This window comes from Pogoniulus pusillus, chromosome 16 (assembly GCF_015220805.1).
Source record: "Pogoniulus pusillus isolate bPogPus1 chromosome 16, bPogPus1.pri, whole genome shotgun sequence".
Lineage (NCBI taxonomy): Eukaryota > Metazoa > Chordata > Aves > Piciformes > Lybiidae > Pogoniulus > Pogoniulus pusillus.
Genome location: NC_087279.1, coordinates 16,669,492 through 16,686,187, shown reverse-complemented (window position 1 = coordinate 16,686,187; position 16,696 = coordinate 16,669,492). Strand labels below are relative to the sequence as shown.

Here is a 16,696-nt window from a genome sequence, read left to right as displayed (position 1 = left end):
CATCAGTTGACAAGAATTATATAATTGCAGTCTGTGATCCCTTTAAGGCTAAAATGTATTCGTTTTCCCTCAAAGAACACTATAAGCTTCAGAGTTAAATGTATCCTTTTTGGGTTTTTTTTAACATTTGGGATATTCTGTGAAAAGCCTTTTTCTCTTAAACTGGCAGGACTCTTTCCACTGAGTTGCATGGACTTATTTCTCACTGCAGTTTTGAGCTCACATGTTAACAAGTGGAAGAAACTGCCTCCGAATCCCAACCTGTGTTTCCCATTCCATTGGAAAATTAGTGGGTTACAGAGAACACACAAGGGGAATTATACTCCTTAGGTGGAATTAAATATAAATTCAATGTACTGCCTTAATCAAATTAGTGTCTAATGCTAATTGATAGACAGCCTGGAGATGGACAGGTAGCTGGATTGTATCTGAGCTTGAATTTCGGAGACATGATGTAATCTGCTGGCTCAGGAAGGAATTTCTGGTTTCCTATCAGAATGGCATCCGCCACCATGTTTTGGGAAGCCATGGGTATCAGATACTTGGACAGGAGCTGAAGAGTGATGCCAAAAAGAGAAGTCTGAAGATATTACCTGGAATTTAAAAAATGAGTTAGCTGTTGCCACAAAGACATTCTGCTGGCATCTGTTCTCCCCGTTCAGGTTTTCGCTGGTGCTTGTGCTTCTGGAGAGTAAAAGGCCAACGTAAATGTAAGTATTCCTGGGAGCTTTTCATGACAGTTATGTCTTGGTGTCAGGGCCAGCAGTACTCAGATCCTCTCTTTGATTGGGACAGAACTGACACCACCGCGGTGCTCTGAGCACAATCGCAGCGCTGCTTGAGAATGGAGCAAAACGTTCAGAGGAACTGCAAAAACCCTCACGCCTCTGACTGCTTCTGGGCAGTGGAGAACAGAGAGAGCAGCAGTCTGGCCTGTAGTATCTGTGGGCAAGAAGGGAAGTCAAATTCATCTGGTAGATTGACTGTTAGGAGTGATTAAGCTCGTTGAAGCTGGAGAGCAGGCTGGAGTCAGCGGGACGGTTGTCTGCCACGGTGCAGCAATAGGGGCAGCGTGGGGTTGAAATCAAGTAATTTGGGGAGGGTCGTTCTGAGTTTTACTATGGGCTTACCCCAGACCTGGGTTTGCCTTCCTGAAAAGAGGAGAACAGTGGCAAGCAGCATGCCTACCTTTATGCTCTTTTTCCTAAGCACTTGAGGAAATGCAGATTTTTATCCCAAATAGTGTTTGCCAGTAAAAATGGGTCCCTCCTTCAAATATTTAGTTAAGCTAACACTGGTTGCCCCCCATTCACTAAGAGGAGGAGGGGACAGGGGCAGCATTCCTGTTTTTATAGAGGGGCAGGTTTGAAAGGCTGTAAATGCATGTTGCAGGGGCTGGATACAATAGCCGAAGAGAGAGGAGGCAGTAACAGAATCCTTTTAATGGACTACAAGCCTGCAGTTTATAAACTTGGATGCAGATTATACTCCTGCCTAGTGTATAAAAATAACTACATTTGGATGCCTTCGTGGCCAAAGGATCTCATAACCTGTGAAGTTTTTTGCTGCCTATTTTTCCAGCGTAGGCAGGACCTGTGTAATACCCTGCACTGCACTGAAAGGGAAAATCTCCAGTCTGTTAAGCTGTTCCCTGCCTTTGGTAGCCTCTGTATCAGGATTCACATTCTTGTTTCTGTTTCAAACGGGAGACTAGTTTACAAGGCAAGTTCCTCCTTGGAGATCACAAGAGGCTTTCTTTCCCCTTTCTTTTTCTGAGAGGAAGGATTAGGTCACCCATAATACCATTTGCTTTTTTATTTTTTTCTGCTTTGGCTAATCTGCTCTCCAAGATGTCCATGTTACAAGAGAAATAAAAAGCTTTAAGTGAGCACAGGATTTTTTCCCTCTCACCTCAGCACTCCATCCGAGAAGGGTGATTTACAGAAATCGCTGCGTGGAAAAGCCTTAAAGCAGAATTTCAGATGCTTATAAGACAAAGCAGACAGATAGCAGAGTGGCAGGTGCCATCTCTTTACCTCACAGGGCCGTGTTCTGCCTACTCTTTAAGGAGTTTGGTGGATGGTGATTACAAACACGTCTGCCCTGTATCCGGGTGTATTGTATGTGCTGCCACAGCTCTGCGCAGTGAGCTTGGGTAGTCTCTCACCTGAAATCTGGAGGCTTATCGTTATTCAAAGACCTTTATTTTCTACTACCTTTGTGCATTTTTCACAGTGCAAGCAATAATGGTCTCACATTTAAGATGTGCATTTTGAGTCTGGCACCCTTCCCACTAATGGCATGAGGAGTTCTGTACGTCGCCCGGTGTCACCCGAGAGGAGGACGCAAGCCAATGCCAATTCTGCTATGCAGAAAGTTTTGGGACTCTCTAAACAAACCTACTTTGGTCAGAGCATACTGAGCATGAATAGATTATTGTTTTGGCGAAGTCTGTGTTATTCTTGTTCAAATACCAAGTACCAGTTTGTGGTAAGGCATAAAGGTTTTGAGGCAATGACTCTGCGTTGGGTAGTTTGTACCTAGCACAGGTACAGCTTGTTCGTGCTGGTCACGTTACATTTGGCAAGCTATGTTTAAAGGGCCAGGTCTGCCTTGATTTAAGTCAGCACAGCTCTGCTGAACTCTGTGCCAACCAAAGTTCTAGCTCTCAAATGTTTTTGGCTGTTTCCTTTCAGTGCTTTTCTTTCCAGAGAGTTTTAAAAATGCAATTAGATGGACAGTAACACTCAGCAGTTAGGCATAAAAAGCTGTTTATCTAAGGGTATCAAAGTGCTTGACAAAGGTGGGCAGTTCTCACAGTGCCCTCCTTTTGCAGGGTGGGGATGCTGGCATGCAGAGACAGTGAGCAGTTTATCTGAGTAACAGAGTCCATAGCAGAGGCAGTAATTAAAACTTTGGTCTCATGACACCCAACTCTGTACTGTAACTGCTAGACAAACTGCCTCCCAGAACCGTATCTCATCTCTATCTCCCTACATATGCACAATAAAGCCTTTGTAGTATATGCTGTACACTTGCTATTGATAGTTGTATCAGCTGAAAGATAATGCTTGCTCTCCTAACTGGCTGCGAGCGTGCTCCATACAACCTCAATTATCTGCACATAATGGGGGAGAAGGGGAGAGTTTTGGACAATCGAGTTTCAAATAATTGAAGGAGTTTTCAGTGTAATGAATAGGCATGGTGAGGACAGCATGTTTTGGAGGGCAGGTTTGGATAACTGATGCTGAGCTGCGCAGCGGGGTAAGAACCAGCGTGCTGCCGTTTGCGATCCGGTTTTGGCTTTCATTTTTCTGACAGGAGGTGTGTCTCTTCCCCGCTTTGTTTCAGACGAAAAAGAAAGCACAAATGCATTTCAGACATTTTGCTGGTATCCCTTTAAGGTTGATGAACACCAGCAATTGTCCTTTGCTTAATGGAAAGCTGCTTATAGACAAGGGCAGGTCAAAAATACCTATTGATAGGCATTGCACAGCCCGGATGGCTGCAGGGTGTAGGCTATGTGGGTGGCTCTGAATGTCTGCAGAGAAGTAGGACCCGAGCCCATCTGAAAAATCATTTCCCCTGCATACACTATAAACTCTAGGATTTCAAGTATGACCCAGCTGTTAACGAGCTCCATACAGGCAAACAAATGTACAGTTACTGCAGAGACACGTTAATTTCAGAAGATAAAACTCGATCCACAGGACCCAGTAACTGCTCACACAGTGTCTTTACACTGGCCACCCTTTGATGGAAATTTTTACTAGTGCAACTTCACAGTAGATTTCACCATGCTGTCTAGGCAAGCCCCACATCACTGCCTACTTTCTCTACAAGTCCGTTTGTTTCTAAAAGTGTAAAAAGAAGGGTTTGCAGAGTATAGCACAAAGCATGAATGACCCTGGCATGGTGAGAGGGCACCATGCGCTCTCACCACCACTTGCTTTCCAGAACCAGCTCTGTCCTCTGCTTTGTACCAGATGCAGACATTAAGAGCAGCCTTTACTCTTGAGGCTGTTTTGAACTAACAGATGGGTGCAGGTAAGACTGAAAGACCTTCAGGAGGAGATACATGTTTGGTTTTTATGAAATTCATTGTAAAGGAGAGGACGGCTACTCGGCACTGAGCAGCCTCACAGCTCATCCTGAAGCATTCACCTCTTCTGAGACCTCGGCGGCGGTTAGGTGCCCCCCATCAGAGAAGCAGACACATACACAGTGTTTGGTTCCTTTCTTATTACAATGTTTTGGTTTGTTTTTTTCTTGCCTGATAGATAGGATGAATTGGCATCTGGGAGCTGGTGTTTGACTTCTTTTCAGAAAAGATCACTCCAATCTTAGCCACTTCAAATTATAATCTGAACTTCTTCCCTGTAGTTTCACAGTCTCATCAGCTGCTTTAAATGCTTGAAGAACAAATGTGTTTTCTTGTCTGCTTCAGTGCTTACCCAACGTGCATGTTTGTGCAGAGAGAACACATGCATTTATTATCTTTAATATAGCCTGGATGTACACACACATATAAGTCTCTCTCTCTTTAGACACCAATCTGTATATGTGTATTTATGAGGGCTCCGGTGGAAACAGGACTGACCCCAGCATTTTGTGCATTATTAGGAGGAGCAACAGTTCGCCCTTTAAAATGACTATATTTGGAAATCTTGATTCTAAACTCGCCCTGGTTTAACTTAATTTTGTGGCTTTTCTCCAGATTTTCATAACCGTTGGAAGTGAGGACAGGATCGAGAGGAACTTTTGCACTCCTTGAAGGTGAGCATTCATGTGGGTGCCCTTGTGGGTGCTAGCTGCTGTGACCGACCAGGCAAGCATGCAGCTTTCAGCCCTGGCACAAGACATGACCACACCAAAGGATGGTGCTTTTACAGTTCCATTTTTATGCCTTGTCTCTTGCTCTTCTTTTTTTCCCACACCACTTTGATCGCCTTAAGTCACATATATATTTTTTTTCCTTCCCCCTCTCCCCTCCCTTTCTTTTTTGTTTAATATGTGGTCAGCTGCTTTGGTGGGAATTTTGTGCTCTGTCTTCCCAAATTGTCTTGATCCTTTTTTTGGGATCGTTTTGTGAAGCATAAAAGTCAAGATAAAGCACAAAGGGCTCGTGATAAAGCCCGGAGTCTTGTTTAGCAGCTCAGATAGTGAAAGTTTACAAGAGCTGTGCTGGGAAAGCTCTGCTGTGAATAGAACTATTATTGCCGTATCACATTGTTTAGACTGGCGAGCCAAAACACAGGCATTTCGTGTTTGTGTGGCAGCTTCACCGAGCTGTGTATTCGTATTGTCCTCGGGCCCTGTTGTCAGAGGGCGGCAGATGACATCAAAAATGCTACCGGCAGTTCCTTGGGTGAGTCGATAGCCCGAGAAGTCGCTCGTTACCGAACGGTAGAGACCGGGCAGAGGAGGATCTGCCTTTCCCGAGCTGCTGGGCGGCTGCTGCCTGGCGGGGCCGATAGAGGGCAGCAGCCTCCTGCGCTGCGGCTGCCAGGACGGGCAGCGTCCGGGCACGGCTAGCTCCGGGCTCAGCGGGCAGGGAGCGGGCAGCAGACTGCCGCCGGACCCGCGCTCCCCCGTTTGTCTCCTCAGACCCTTTTCCCCCATCGCAGAGAGTCAAAGCGAAGCTTGTCAGCCGTCTTTATGACAACAGACTGCTGCAATAAGGCGTTATTTTGGTTTTTTGTTTCCTTTGTGTGTGTACAACTGCAAATGTACAGCAGGAAGGCTTCTGGTGTGGCTTGTGAGATAGTTTCCCCATAATTTTACCCCCCAAAATCCCAAACACCTAGAAACAATATTTTGTTGCTTGGGCAAAAATACCTCCTGAAGAACACCCAAGCAAATATGCATATAGAAGGTACAGGGTCCTGTAAAAGTAGCTTTTTTTATGTGTGTGGGTACATGTGAACCCCAAGATGATATATCGTGTTGTGCTCAGATCTTTGTTTCAAGATATAGATAGATTACGTGATGGATTGTCTTATAGTTGTTATTTCAGCACTTCTTGCTCTCCTATTTTCAGTCCATTCACATTCGGTATTGATTATTACTTTTTTCCAACTCTCTCTTTGCCTGTTGACAAGATCCTTGAGAAATAATAAGCAGGACAAAACCTTTCAAAGTGCCATGTGGATTTGGTACTCCGATGTCAGTAGCGTTAAGTGTCCAGCTCTGATCTTTACAGGCAAGTACAAGGGCGAGCTGCTCAGCCCGGCGAGTCGGCCGTCAAACCCGGCGCTGCAGGAGCGCACCGAGAGAGCAGCGGAAAACACGGAGCAAATGGTTACAAACGAGCGCTGCTCCTCAGCTCCACAATTTTCCGTTTCTCTTAAATGCACTCTGTGGCACCTTTTCTGCAGTTCATTGCGAGGACAGGCACACTAATAACCCTTATCCGACAGAGAGGAATTCCCCTCCTGGTTCCCAGCTTGAAGCCGTGGCTGCCATTCTGCTGCTCTGATTTGTTGAGTTGGGTATTTTTTAGTGATCACTGCGTATCAGCCCTTGCTCGAGTTGCCGGTGCAGCTTGCCTCCAACCACTGTCTGAGGCTGAGTAACACTTGCTATAATCCCGCTTCAGCGTTTTTCAGGGCTTGTGATTGCAGCAGAATATATGGCTTGTCATTTCAGCAGGGGCTCTCAAACTGCGCAACAGCCGTGAATTCCAAGTGCAGAGCCCACGAGAGAGGCTGCGTGCATGTGTGGTGCTGGGGGTTTTAGATACAGAGAGATCCTTTAGTAGATTGAAAACATTATTTTTTTGTTTGTTGGTGCTTTGGAAGGGTTTGAGGGGTTTTGTGCTGGTTTTGATGATGCTTGAACTATTCCCCAAACTGAAAGTAGTTGCTTTTCCTATGTTTTGTCAGCAGCTTGTAATAAATGGAAGCCCTTCCCGGTGTTTAGAAATTCATTGTACTGAAAACAGGCTGAGTAGCAAGCACGATTTTTTGGAGGGGATGTTCTTCTGTGTTGTCAAGTGTCAGTGTTAAAATGTTTAAAACAGTTTGTGCAATTCCATGCAACTGTTGTATTTGCTTGAAACAGCGAAGTCTCTGCTTGGGAACTGTCCTGTGTTCGTTGGAGAGTAAGGGAAGCGCTGCCCCCAATCAATGAGTGAAGTTTGCTTGTAGCGGGATTGACAAAGCCACTGCTTAAGAGGGGAGAGTCCGTGTAAGTGTTTGATGACTCACTGGGATTTTTATTTACTTGTTTTCAGGCAAAAGACTGTCACTTGGAGCAAAGTAATTGATTTGGTCGGAGGGTTTGGGTTTTTTGTTTGTTTGTTGTTGTTTTCTAAAGAAAAAAAATCTGACTATGCAAATTTCACTGAAAACTTAGCGCTGAACTTTGGTCTTAGAGGATTAGTTCCCATCAACTTCACTGACCCCATTCACAGGAGTGAAGGCCACAGAAGAAACCCCACACAGGAAAACATATCCTTTGCCCTGGAAACCTCATTGTCTTCCATGATCCAGGTATAAGCAGTCGGTTCATTCCTGATGCACAAAGGCCAAACCTCTGCTTGGTTTGTTGTTGTTTGTTTTGTTCGTTCATTCTGTCAGGGTTTTGCGGGGGCAAATTTACTCCTGGCTTGCACCATCTGTAAACTCACTGGGAGCAAAATTCAGCCTCCTTTAGCTTTAATGGGAGCCTGTTTGATCTAGTCCTTTATTGCCCAAGCGGTATCAGGAAGAGAGCTGAGCACAGAAACGTGACTACCACCGAGCTGCTATTTGTTGCGCTGCATTATCTGTAGTATCCTTGTTATTCTAGAAACTTTTTATTTTCCCTGCCTGGAACGTTTTGCTGCAGCAAATGAAGAAAGGAGGAGGGGGGAATTGAAGAGACCTTCATTTGGTGGCATAGAAAATTTGCATAAAATATCGCTCTAAGCATTGAAGGATCTTATTACATAGGGTTTTGATGATAATCTTTGTTGAAATAATATTTAACACATGCTGCACTTTTAATTAAGTATCTGAATAATCTCAAATTAATACCAGAGGTTTAAAAATAAGTTTTCATTTTAGTGAACTGTAACATAATAGCAAGCTGCATGGCAACCCCCTCCTTTACACTTTGATTTAATTAAATGCCCTTCTCTGTGCTTCTTCTCACTTCAGAAATGCACATAAAGAAATCAAACCCGGACATTTTATTTAGGGTTTTGCCACTTTCCTTTCCCCTGCTTCTTTACTTATTTATTTGCCCTGCTTCCTCTAAGGCTTTAATTAAGGCGTTTCTTGGGGATTGGCTGCTCTGAGGCTTTGCAAACTGGCCTGTGTGTGCTTGAAAGGGGCAGTTACAGCGTGTCCCGTTGGTGTTTTGATGCTAGGTCCCTGTTTGGAAGCAGCAGGCTGTGGCCGGGAAGCGTTGGGTCGTGTATGGGGAGGGGATGTGTGTGTGTGTGTGTGCTGTGTGGAGGATGCAGGCTGTTAAATCCTGGCCAGCTCGCACAGCACGCTGGAGTGTGTTATGCTCCTGCAGTTTGATTATAAGGTAAAAAGAGGCTTAGCAGTGTCATGGTTTCAGAGAGCAATCAAACCATTGCAAATAAATTCACGTTTATTCTAGTTATTTTTTCAAATTAAAAAGGCCTGATCCGGCCAATTTGTTTGCCTTCCAGTTAGGTGTGTTTGACAATTACTGCTTCATTATTCCATCTTAAGAAATTCCATTAACCAAAAGCGGGGGGAGGGGGAAGACCTCTCTCACATCCGTGCCAGTGAAATTGTTTTGCTGAACTCACCTCCTGGATGCTTATGGGTGTGGGCTAAGGGGGGAGGCTGTTTACCCCCTTCACGAAAACAAGTGTGCAATTTGGGAGCACGAGGATGTGAAGTAGGCTGGCTTTGAAGGCTTTTTGTTAGATTTCCCCCTTTATTCCTTGCCATCTATCATTGTAAAGGAGACATATATAACCACCGCACTTTGTATATTAAGGCGAGCTGCCTGCTTTTTCCCTTTGCTGAGATAATGACACTGAGGGTTGTTGACTGCTGTTATCTCTGATGACAGCCTTATCTGCATGGCTCTGATTCCTGCTCCTGGAGTGGAGATATCCAGTCCTTCAGAAACTGACCACTACTCCCATTACTGCTGGGCAGAGAGTCCTTAGTAGGTTGTGCCATGTGCTGCGTTTCACCCTTCCCAGTGCTAAGTATAGTAGTAAGAAATTCTGAGGATAAGGAGAAATGAAAGCCTCAACATAAGGTTGGACAAAAGCTAAATGCCCCCAGCCCTCCCCAGACAGCCTCTGATGGGGACAAAAAAAAAGGCGATAACCAATTGTTGCACGGTATCGGTGAGCGGTTCGGCTTCTCTGCACCACAGGGACCCCTCGCTAATGGATCCAGGAGCGATATTTACACAGCAGAGGGACCGTTACACCCTCCTGGCTGCACTGAGTAAGAATCTGCGAGTTTGTTTTAATTCCTCTAAACGCAATAATCTGCAGTTAATTGGCTAACGCTGATCGTGCCTCCAAGGTGTGCAGCGCTGCCGTGGTTTGGCATGCTGCATTCCTGTCCCTCGGAGAGCTCAAAGCAAATTTCAAATATTTATGAATTTAGCCTCTTAACACTCTTGAGAAACAGCCTTGTTTTACTGCTGCAGAAAGTGAGATGCAGAGATAGTGCGGACGCTTGGCTGCCATCCCCCGAGCCGGGAGTGCAGTCAGCCATGGAGCCCAAGCTCTCCCAATGTCTCACCAGCACCCTGCCCATCACATCCAGCCACCCACCCAAGTTTTGTCATGTGAAACCTCCAAAATAGACAGCTGGAGACGTTTGACACAATATGGGTTTCTACAAACCGAACTGCATTAAAAGCACACCTGAAAGTGGGAAAACTTCTGGTGGATTCTACCTTAAAGCAGCTCTGAGCTAGGAGCTCACAGAGCAGACTGCAGGAGCTGCAGGAGTCATGAACCTGTACTCTGCTTCATCTTCCCTGTGACATCATCTGCCCTTTCTCAAATACCAGGGCTATGAGGAGCTTTTTTCCTTCTTGTTGTACCCTATAATGTATGTTTCCTTCTGAACACATAGACCAATTTCATTGCTGCATGATGCAGCCTGTCTTTACCACACTGCACCTCCTCTGTCGGCCCCCTGCAATCTAGACTTGTCTAAGCTGCAGTTTAAGCCTACCAAGGTTAACTACAAATTGAGAGTTGCTGGAAATACACACCACTGAAGTATGCTGATGCTTCTCCCCCCATTTAAAAAGGTGTGTTGTACTGGAAACTACAGGGGAGAAGGGAAGATACTGACTTTGCCCTAAAAGTTTCATAGGATGTTTATTTTTTCCAATACTTCAGAAGAAAGCAAAAGTGGAATGATTGATTTATTTATTGGTACTGAAGAACAATTCATGATTAAAAAGCAGGCTGGCTACTGACAAACTTTAAACTGCTTTTGTTAAAAAGGCAGCAACGTGTAACTGAAAAGTTTCTATTTGGAAAGCCATTTTTGGCATGTAAAAGGGTTTTTTTTTCCCTCCCCCAGTAAGGTTTTACACAGTGTAATGTGCGACCACCGAGGGCTCCTTCTGCACATTTCCTGTGGCTGGCTCACGGGGCTGTTTTCCTGAGACATAAGATGGTATTGATCTACCAATGTTCAATTAAGGTTGTGGGAAATCTGTTTAGGATGTTATTAAATCAGCAGAAAATTCAGTTGCAGACAACAGCGTGGAATGTTCTTACACAGACTGTTTGAAGAGGAGCTTGGGTATTAGTAGCTTGCCTGTTTTTTTCCCCCTCCAGTGCTTCCAGCTGATCTAATAAAAGTGCATCCCTCACCCCGTGGATCTTGTGTTGCTGTTACATGAGGATGGGATAGGTCATTCATTCTATCAATGGTAAAGTCCATAGCACTTATTTTCCAAAGTTATGAAAGACTGGAAAGGGTTAGGATGCAATCTCACTATGGTAAAACTGGGATTACAGACTCAGATGAAGCTCTTCCATTTATTTGGGTCTGTCTTGGGCTCTGAATCAAACCCCCTGACTCAGGGACTCCAGAAGCTGACCCCAGGAGAGGCCATGGTCACTGGTGTCCTGACTGATGGATCCTTGCTCACGTCACTGAAGAGACATCCTTTCCTGTCACAGCCTCATCAGGTGTGCCAGTGTCACCAAGAGCAGAGCTGCAGAGCAATGTCTGCCTGGGATGAGCTACCCTGTAAGTATCACAACCCCCATGCTAAAGCTAGACACCAACTCTGCTGGGATTTTAACCTGAGCTCACAGACAGAACAGCAATTTGATCATTCGAGCGTGCAGTTACGCAGCCCTGCTGTTGATAAGGGTGGTTCAATTCTGACATTTGCAGCATGGAAACTTTTCCCCTGATGGTTTGTCTGTCATGATTCCCCCACTCAGCACACGCCATCCTCAACCACGAATGTGGTCATTTCTCTACAGTTTTCAGCTGTGCAGTGTAACACCTCTGTGCCTCCTTTCCCAGACAACAGCCCCATGATGGAGAGATGTTTCCCTGTGTGTTCAGGATGACGGTGGGAGCAGGTTTTGTGCATTGGTGAGACTTATCTGCAGCTGTGGGAACGTGTTCTGACAGAAGCCCGCGTCTCCCAAGCATTAATTACATAGCCCCATGTGCTTCTCTGTTCCCAGCTGTAAAATGGAGATACCCTTCTTAACCCACACCATCGCTTTAGTTCACCGCCGCTCGCAAAGTGCTTCTGGATCCGCAGAAGGGAGGCGCTGGAGAAGTGACAAAGATGATTAATAAGGAGGTTATTAACAACTGCCATGGGTCAAATTCTGCACCGGTTCCCAAGTTTTTGCTTGACACAGAGGTCAGTGTTGTGAACAACTCCCCACGTGGCTGGGAGCTGAGCTCGACATTTGGATGTTAAAGCCAGGATAGGCAAAAATTAGGTTAAATAGATTTGACCTGCACCTGGTAGGAACATTTCTGAGGGAATGAGGTGGTTTACATAGTATTACTGGAGTATAAACTGTCTTTCAGGTGAGTTATGAGCAGTGCCATGGACTGGCCTAGTTGTTTCCCAAGCTGGTTTGTCTAAAGTTTTGTGATTTGAGGCACTGTTGATGTGCTTAAACAAAATCTTTGAAACTCTGATGATCCCGGGCAGGCGAGCAAAGTGTGTGATTGTGGTGGGGGAAAAGCACTGCTCTTCTGCAGCATGGTTTCCATTTAAACTCCTGGAGGGTTCCTAGCTCTGGCCTGCCTGTGTTTATCTGTGCCAAGTGTGAATGGGAATTGAAAAAGGGGGAAGAGAGAAAGGCTGCTTTTTAAAAAGCTAATTTAAAAGCAGGCGCAGTCTTCTGTGAAGATGACTCTGATCATCCAGAGCTCTTTTAAAGGGACAAGGTTAAATGCATTTGTATTGAGAGTGTGGGATTAGACACACACACACAAAATGAACAACATCTTCTTTATTTATTTCATACTTAAATGGCCAAGAGTGTAAGTCGGTCAATTGCTGATGATTCAGGAGTGCAAGGGGATTTTCTGTATTGTTTTTTTATTACATAAAGCTCTTTATCTGTAGCTTTGTATATTAGAGGTTTCTGTATTGCCACCAGCCTTCTTCTGCCCACTATCCTTGTGGAACCAAAGGGAGGGATACATGCATCGCCTGTAAATTGCATGGATTCTTGGAAGCTACAGGTAAGATACTTGTGAGCCTATTCCCACATGCCCTAATTTAACAGTGTAAACTGCCTTGTGTGGGAGAGGCTGATTTCATACCACTATTCCATACAAGATCTGAAATGGCAGAGGGTTTAAAGCAACTCTGTGAAATGGGGGTTCACAGGATTGTTTGCCTTGGCAAAAAGCATGAGCAGATCTAGTTCAAGTTGGTTGCAGTCTACGTTCAACACCACGTCTGGAGCAGGACTGCCCTTTCTTGTATAATTTAACTGTGCCATTTTAATCTTGGCTGCACCTATTTCTTGCCATTGTGAAAGGAAGAAATTACAATAATCTGAAGAAAAAGCCTAAGTGGGAGTTTTGTCAGCTTTATAGACTGGGAAACTGAGGCATGGAAAGGGCTGGGAGTTTTGGAGATGTAAAAAGCTGGCAAAGTGATGGAATCATGGAGAGAGGCCAGAACTCCCACACCAGGGCACTGGCTGAGCACATTCGCTGTCCACAAGTCTCACAAGAGAATAGCCTAAAGGATCTTCAGTTGATGGGGTTTGCCCACATATATTGGCAGCAATTTTGGCCCAGGGGAGCCAAGGGCTGGAAGAAGACAGTGATTTAAGAGTTAGTAGAAGACAGTGAGGTAAAATTTGGTAACTTGGTCTCTGATGGAACAGGATTCTCCAGACACTAGGAGCTGGGGTTGTTTAGCCTGGAAAAGAGGAGGCTCAGGGGTGACTATAACTACCTGAAGGCAGGTTGTAGTCAGGTGGGGCTTGGTCTCTTCTTCCAGACAACCAGCAATAGAAAGAGGGGACATAGTCTCAAGTTCTGCTGGGGGAGGTCTGGGCTGGATGGTAGGAGGAAGTTCTTGCCAGAGAGAGTGATTGGCATTGGAATGGTGGGCTGTCCAGGGAGGTGGTGGAGTTGCTGTTCTGTCCCTGGAGGTGTTGCAGAAAAGCCTGGATGAGGCACTTAGTGCCGTGGTCTAGTTGACTGCATATGACTGGGTGCTAGGTTGGACTGGATGCTCTTGGACATCTCTTCCAACCTGGTTGATTCTATGATAGGTTCGACTGGATGATCCTGGAGGTCTTTTCCAACCTGGTTGATTCTAGGATTCTATGATTTCTCAGGAAAACTCTCTGGAAGCAACTCAGCTAGAAACTCCCTTTGGATGAATACAGACAAAAACTTCAAGTGCTCTCCATGTAGACTCTGCGAAAGGCAACTCAGGTCTCAAACTGCACACCAGTGTTCGGGGAGATGTTTCCCACTGGTGGATATTCCTCCTTAGGAAAAAATAATATTAGTCTAATAGAAGAATGTGTGTGTATATCTATGTATATAAATTCCAGCTTGTCACAAACCATCTGCCTTGTCTTATCTGTCTGACTTTACTCTCTCACCTATATTTCTGTAGTGTCATCTCCCTAAATACTACCTTACCTTTCTGGAACAAGTGTGGTCTCTTCCTTATGTAGATGGGGCCAAACTCTCCACTGCATAAAAGCAGTGTGTCACTGTAGGAGTTCAAACAAGCCCTGTTGAGTCATGTCAGCTACAGATCCCACTGGTTGGATTCATAGAATCAACCAAGTTGGAAGAGACCTCCAAGATCATCTCTCTTTCAGACAACTGTCTTAGGTGTTTTAAGTAGTGAAGTTCCTTTTTCTAATTTTTGTATGCACCTGTGAAAGGAACTTTTAGAGATCAGCTTCCCAAAGCTAGGCACTCAGGTCACAGCTTGTGTAGGAACCCTTCTCTTCCAGTTTCATCTCCTTCTTTCCCTCTGGGACCTAAATCTGAAGCTGCAGTTTCTCTTTTTGCAAAGCTGTTTGTCTGGAGACTCTGCTTTATGTGAAAGGAGATTGTGGCAAGGTGGATGTTGGTCTCTTATCCCAAGTAACTAGCAACAGGACAAGAGCAAGTGGCCTTAAGCTACACCAGGGAAGGTTTAAATTGCCCATTAGGAAAAATGCTTCACCAAAAGGGTTGCCAAGCATTATAACTGGGCTGCCCAGGGAAGTGGTTGACTCACCAATCCTGGAGGTATTTAGGAGACCTGTAGATGTAGCACTTTGGGACATGGTGGACTTGGCAGCATTAGGTTTACTGTTGGGCTCAACCATCTTAAAGGCCTTTTCTAATCTAAGCCATTCTGTGATTCTGTATCTCTCGTGTACTTCACTCAAGCTCTTCTCTTGCACCTGCAGGTTTATCTGCTGGGGTCCCATCTTATGCTCAGCAAAAGCTGTTGAGTAAGACTGGAAAGGACGTAATGGGTAAGTTTTATAGTTCCCAAATGCCTCCTTCATTGTTTTAACATGCAGGTAATGCTTCTTTCAACTTTTCCCTTCCAGAACTGAAAGGCCATTTCATGGAGCGCAGTGACCTGCCCTGGAGAGCAATCCCTGGCCTGTGGTTTCATGGTCTGCAATCTCATGCAAGGCAGCTGCATTTGGGGTTTCCCTTCAAGCCAATCTCCCACAGAGCACTTTGGAACCGGTATGTGTGCAGGGCTGAGCCTGGGGAGCACTGCAGAGCGCACGTGGGAAGGTGTCCTGTGCAAAAACTGCCCTTACACACTGCTCCCCAGCCCCACGCTGGCAGCTGCTGGTGTCTTGTATTTGCATAACGTACATAAATTGAAATAGGCCTTAAATAATTACACTGGCATCAATGTGCCTTTTTCCCCAGCCAAGCAGCAAAGGCACCATGTCCCCTGTTGCAGAGTGCCAACGCTTTAAACATGCTTCTGCCAACATCTGATGTAAATCATCCCTTATCCAGCCCTTCCCTGTCCTTCTGCAGATTGCAGTGCCGGAATCCCGTCTTGTTCTTCAGTTATGCGGCGAGTTCATTAATTGCTGTCAGGTACAGTAGACATAGTAAGACAGGACCTATCTCAGAGTCTTTCTGCTCCAAGAACTCCTCCTGCTTCATTGCAAACGACACATGATTGGACTGTGCTTCCTTAGAGTATTGCATAGTGGACAGAGCAGTGTGTTTGATCTGACTGTGTGTTTTTACGGTAAGCCACTGTCTGAGATGGCAGGAGCTGCTCTCCTTTCCATTGTGAGTACACTCGAGCATGTGCTGTGATGAATCACCAGAGAGCCCCCCCCCTCCACCATGCCTTTAGCATCAGGTTGCCCAGGTCAGCCCAGTGTGTGGTCTTTGAGAGACAGCAGTCTAACTCGCTGAATGCCACCCATCATTTTAGTCCCCTCATCATTTAAACTTGAAGGATGAGTGTTCCTTCTAGGAACAAACCTATGGAAGTAAAGTTGCAGGGTGGGTAGGGCTTTTGAGAACCTCTCTTCTGTCTCCAGGACTTCAGTGACTGAATGTCTTTGCTTCTTCAGGCAAAAGAGTTTGTAGTGACCCAACTGAGTTAATTTTGTTGAGGGTCTTCTATGCACCTTCTTCTTTTGTTTTTCTTGAGTTGGCAAGATACCTACATAGCATAGAGGAGGGTACAAACACTTTGAGGAATATAGAGTGTCTGCATGGGACTTAGAAGATATTTCACAGAGCAGGTTTCCAAAGTACTGAAATCAAGCAGAAGGGACCAGCTTTTCCTGTGAATGCTAGGAAAAGCATTAGAAAGTCGGGTGTAAGATGCGACTGAGATTTGTTGCCACACTCCAAGGGGTGCAAAGCACTGCCTTGGTTTGGAAGTGCAGATACAGGCTCCTTTCCAACTAGACTAGGGCAGTACAAGACAGGGGAACAAGAGCAGTGAGCCTGTGCACAGGGAATGCAGCCAGCCCTTGCCAGCAGGTCCAGGGCTAAGACTCTCCTCCTGCTACTGCCTTTGTGGCATGGGCACATCTCTGCTGTCCCTGCATCAAGGAGGTCAGCATCAGGGTGAATTAACAATGTGCAGAAAGGCTTGTAAATTCTGCTTGGTGGCTTCAGGACTGACTGGAGGGCTTTGGGAGAAGGCTTTCTCCCTCTCAATGGGTTTTCACTTCTCAGCAGGGAGAGAGCAGAGCAGCAGGGCATTAACTGGGGGGTTTAGAGGATTGGGA

General features: G+C 45.5%; 1 protein-coding gene across 1 annotated transcript; it reads left to right on the top strand.

Annotated features, from left to right (window-relative positions):
- The first annotated feature begins 6,144 nt into the window (after window positions 1-6,144).
- LOC135182167 (uncharacterized) lies at window positions 6,145-15,621 on the top strand. Its single transcript, XM_064156018.1, has 6 exons — window positions 6,145-6,300; window positions 11,701-11,841; window positions 12,596-12,680; window positions 14,876-14,944; window positions 15,023-15,167; window positions 15,474-15,621. The coding sequence occupies exons 1-6, from the start codon at window positions 6,145-6,147 to the stop codon at window positions 15,619-15,621; spliced, it is 744 nt and encodes a 247-aa protein (XP_064012088.1).
- Window positions 15,622-16,696: the final 1,075 nt, after the last annotated feature.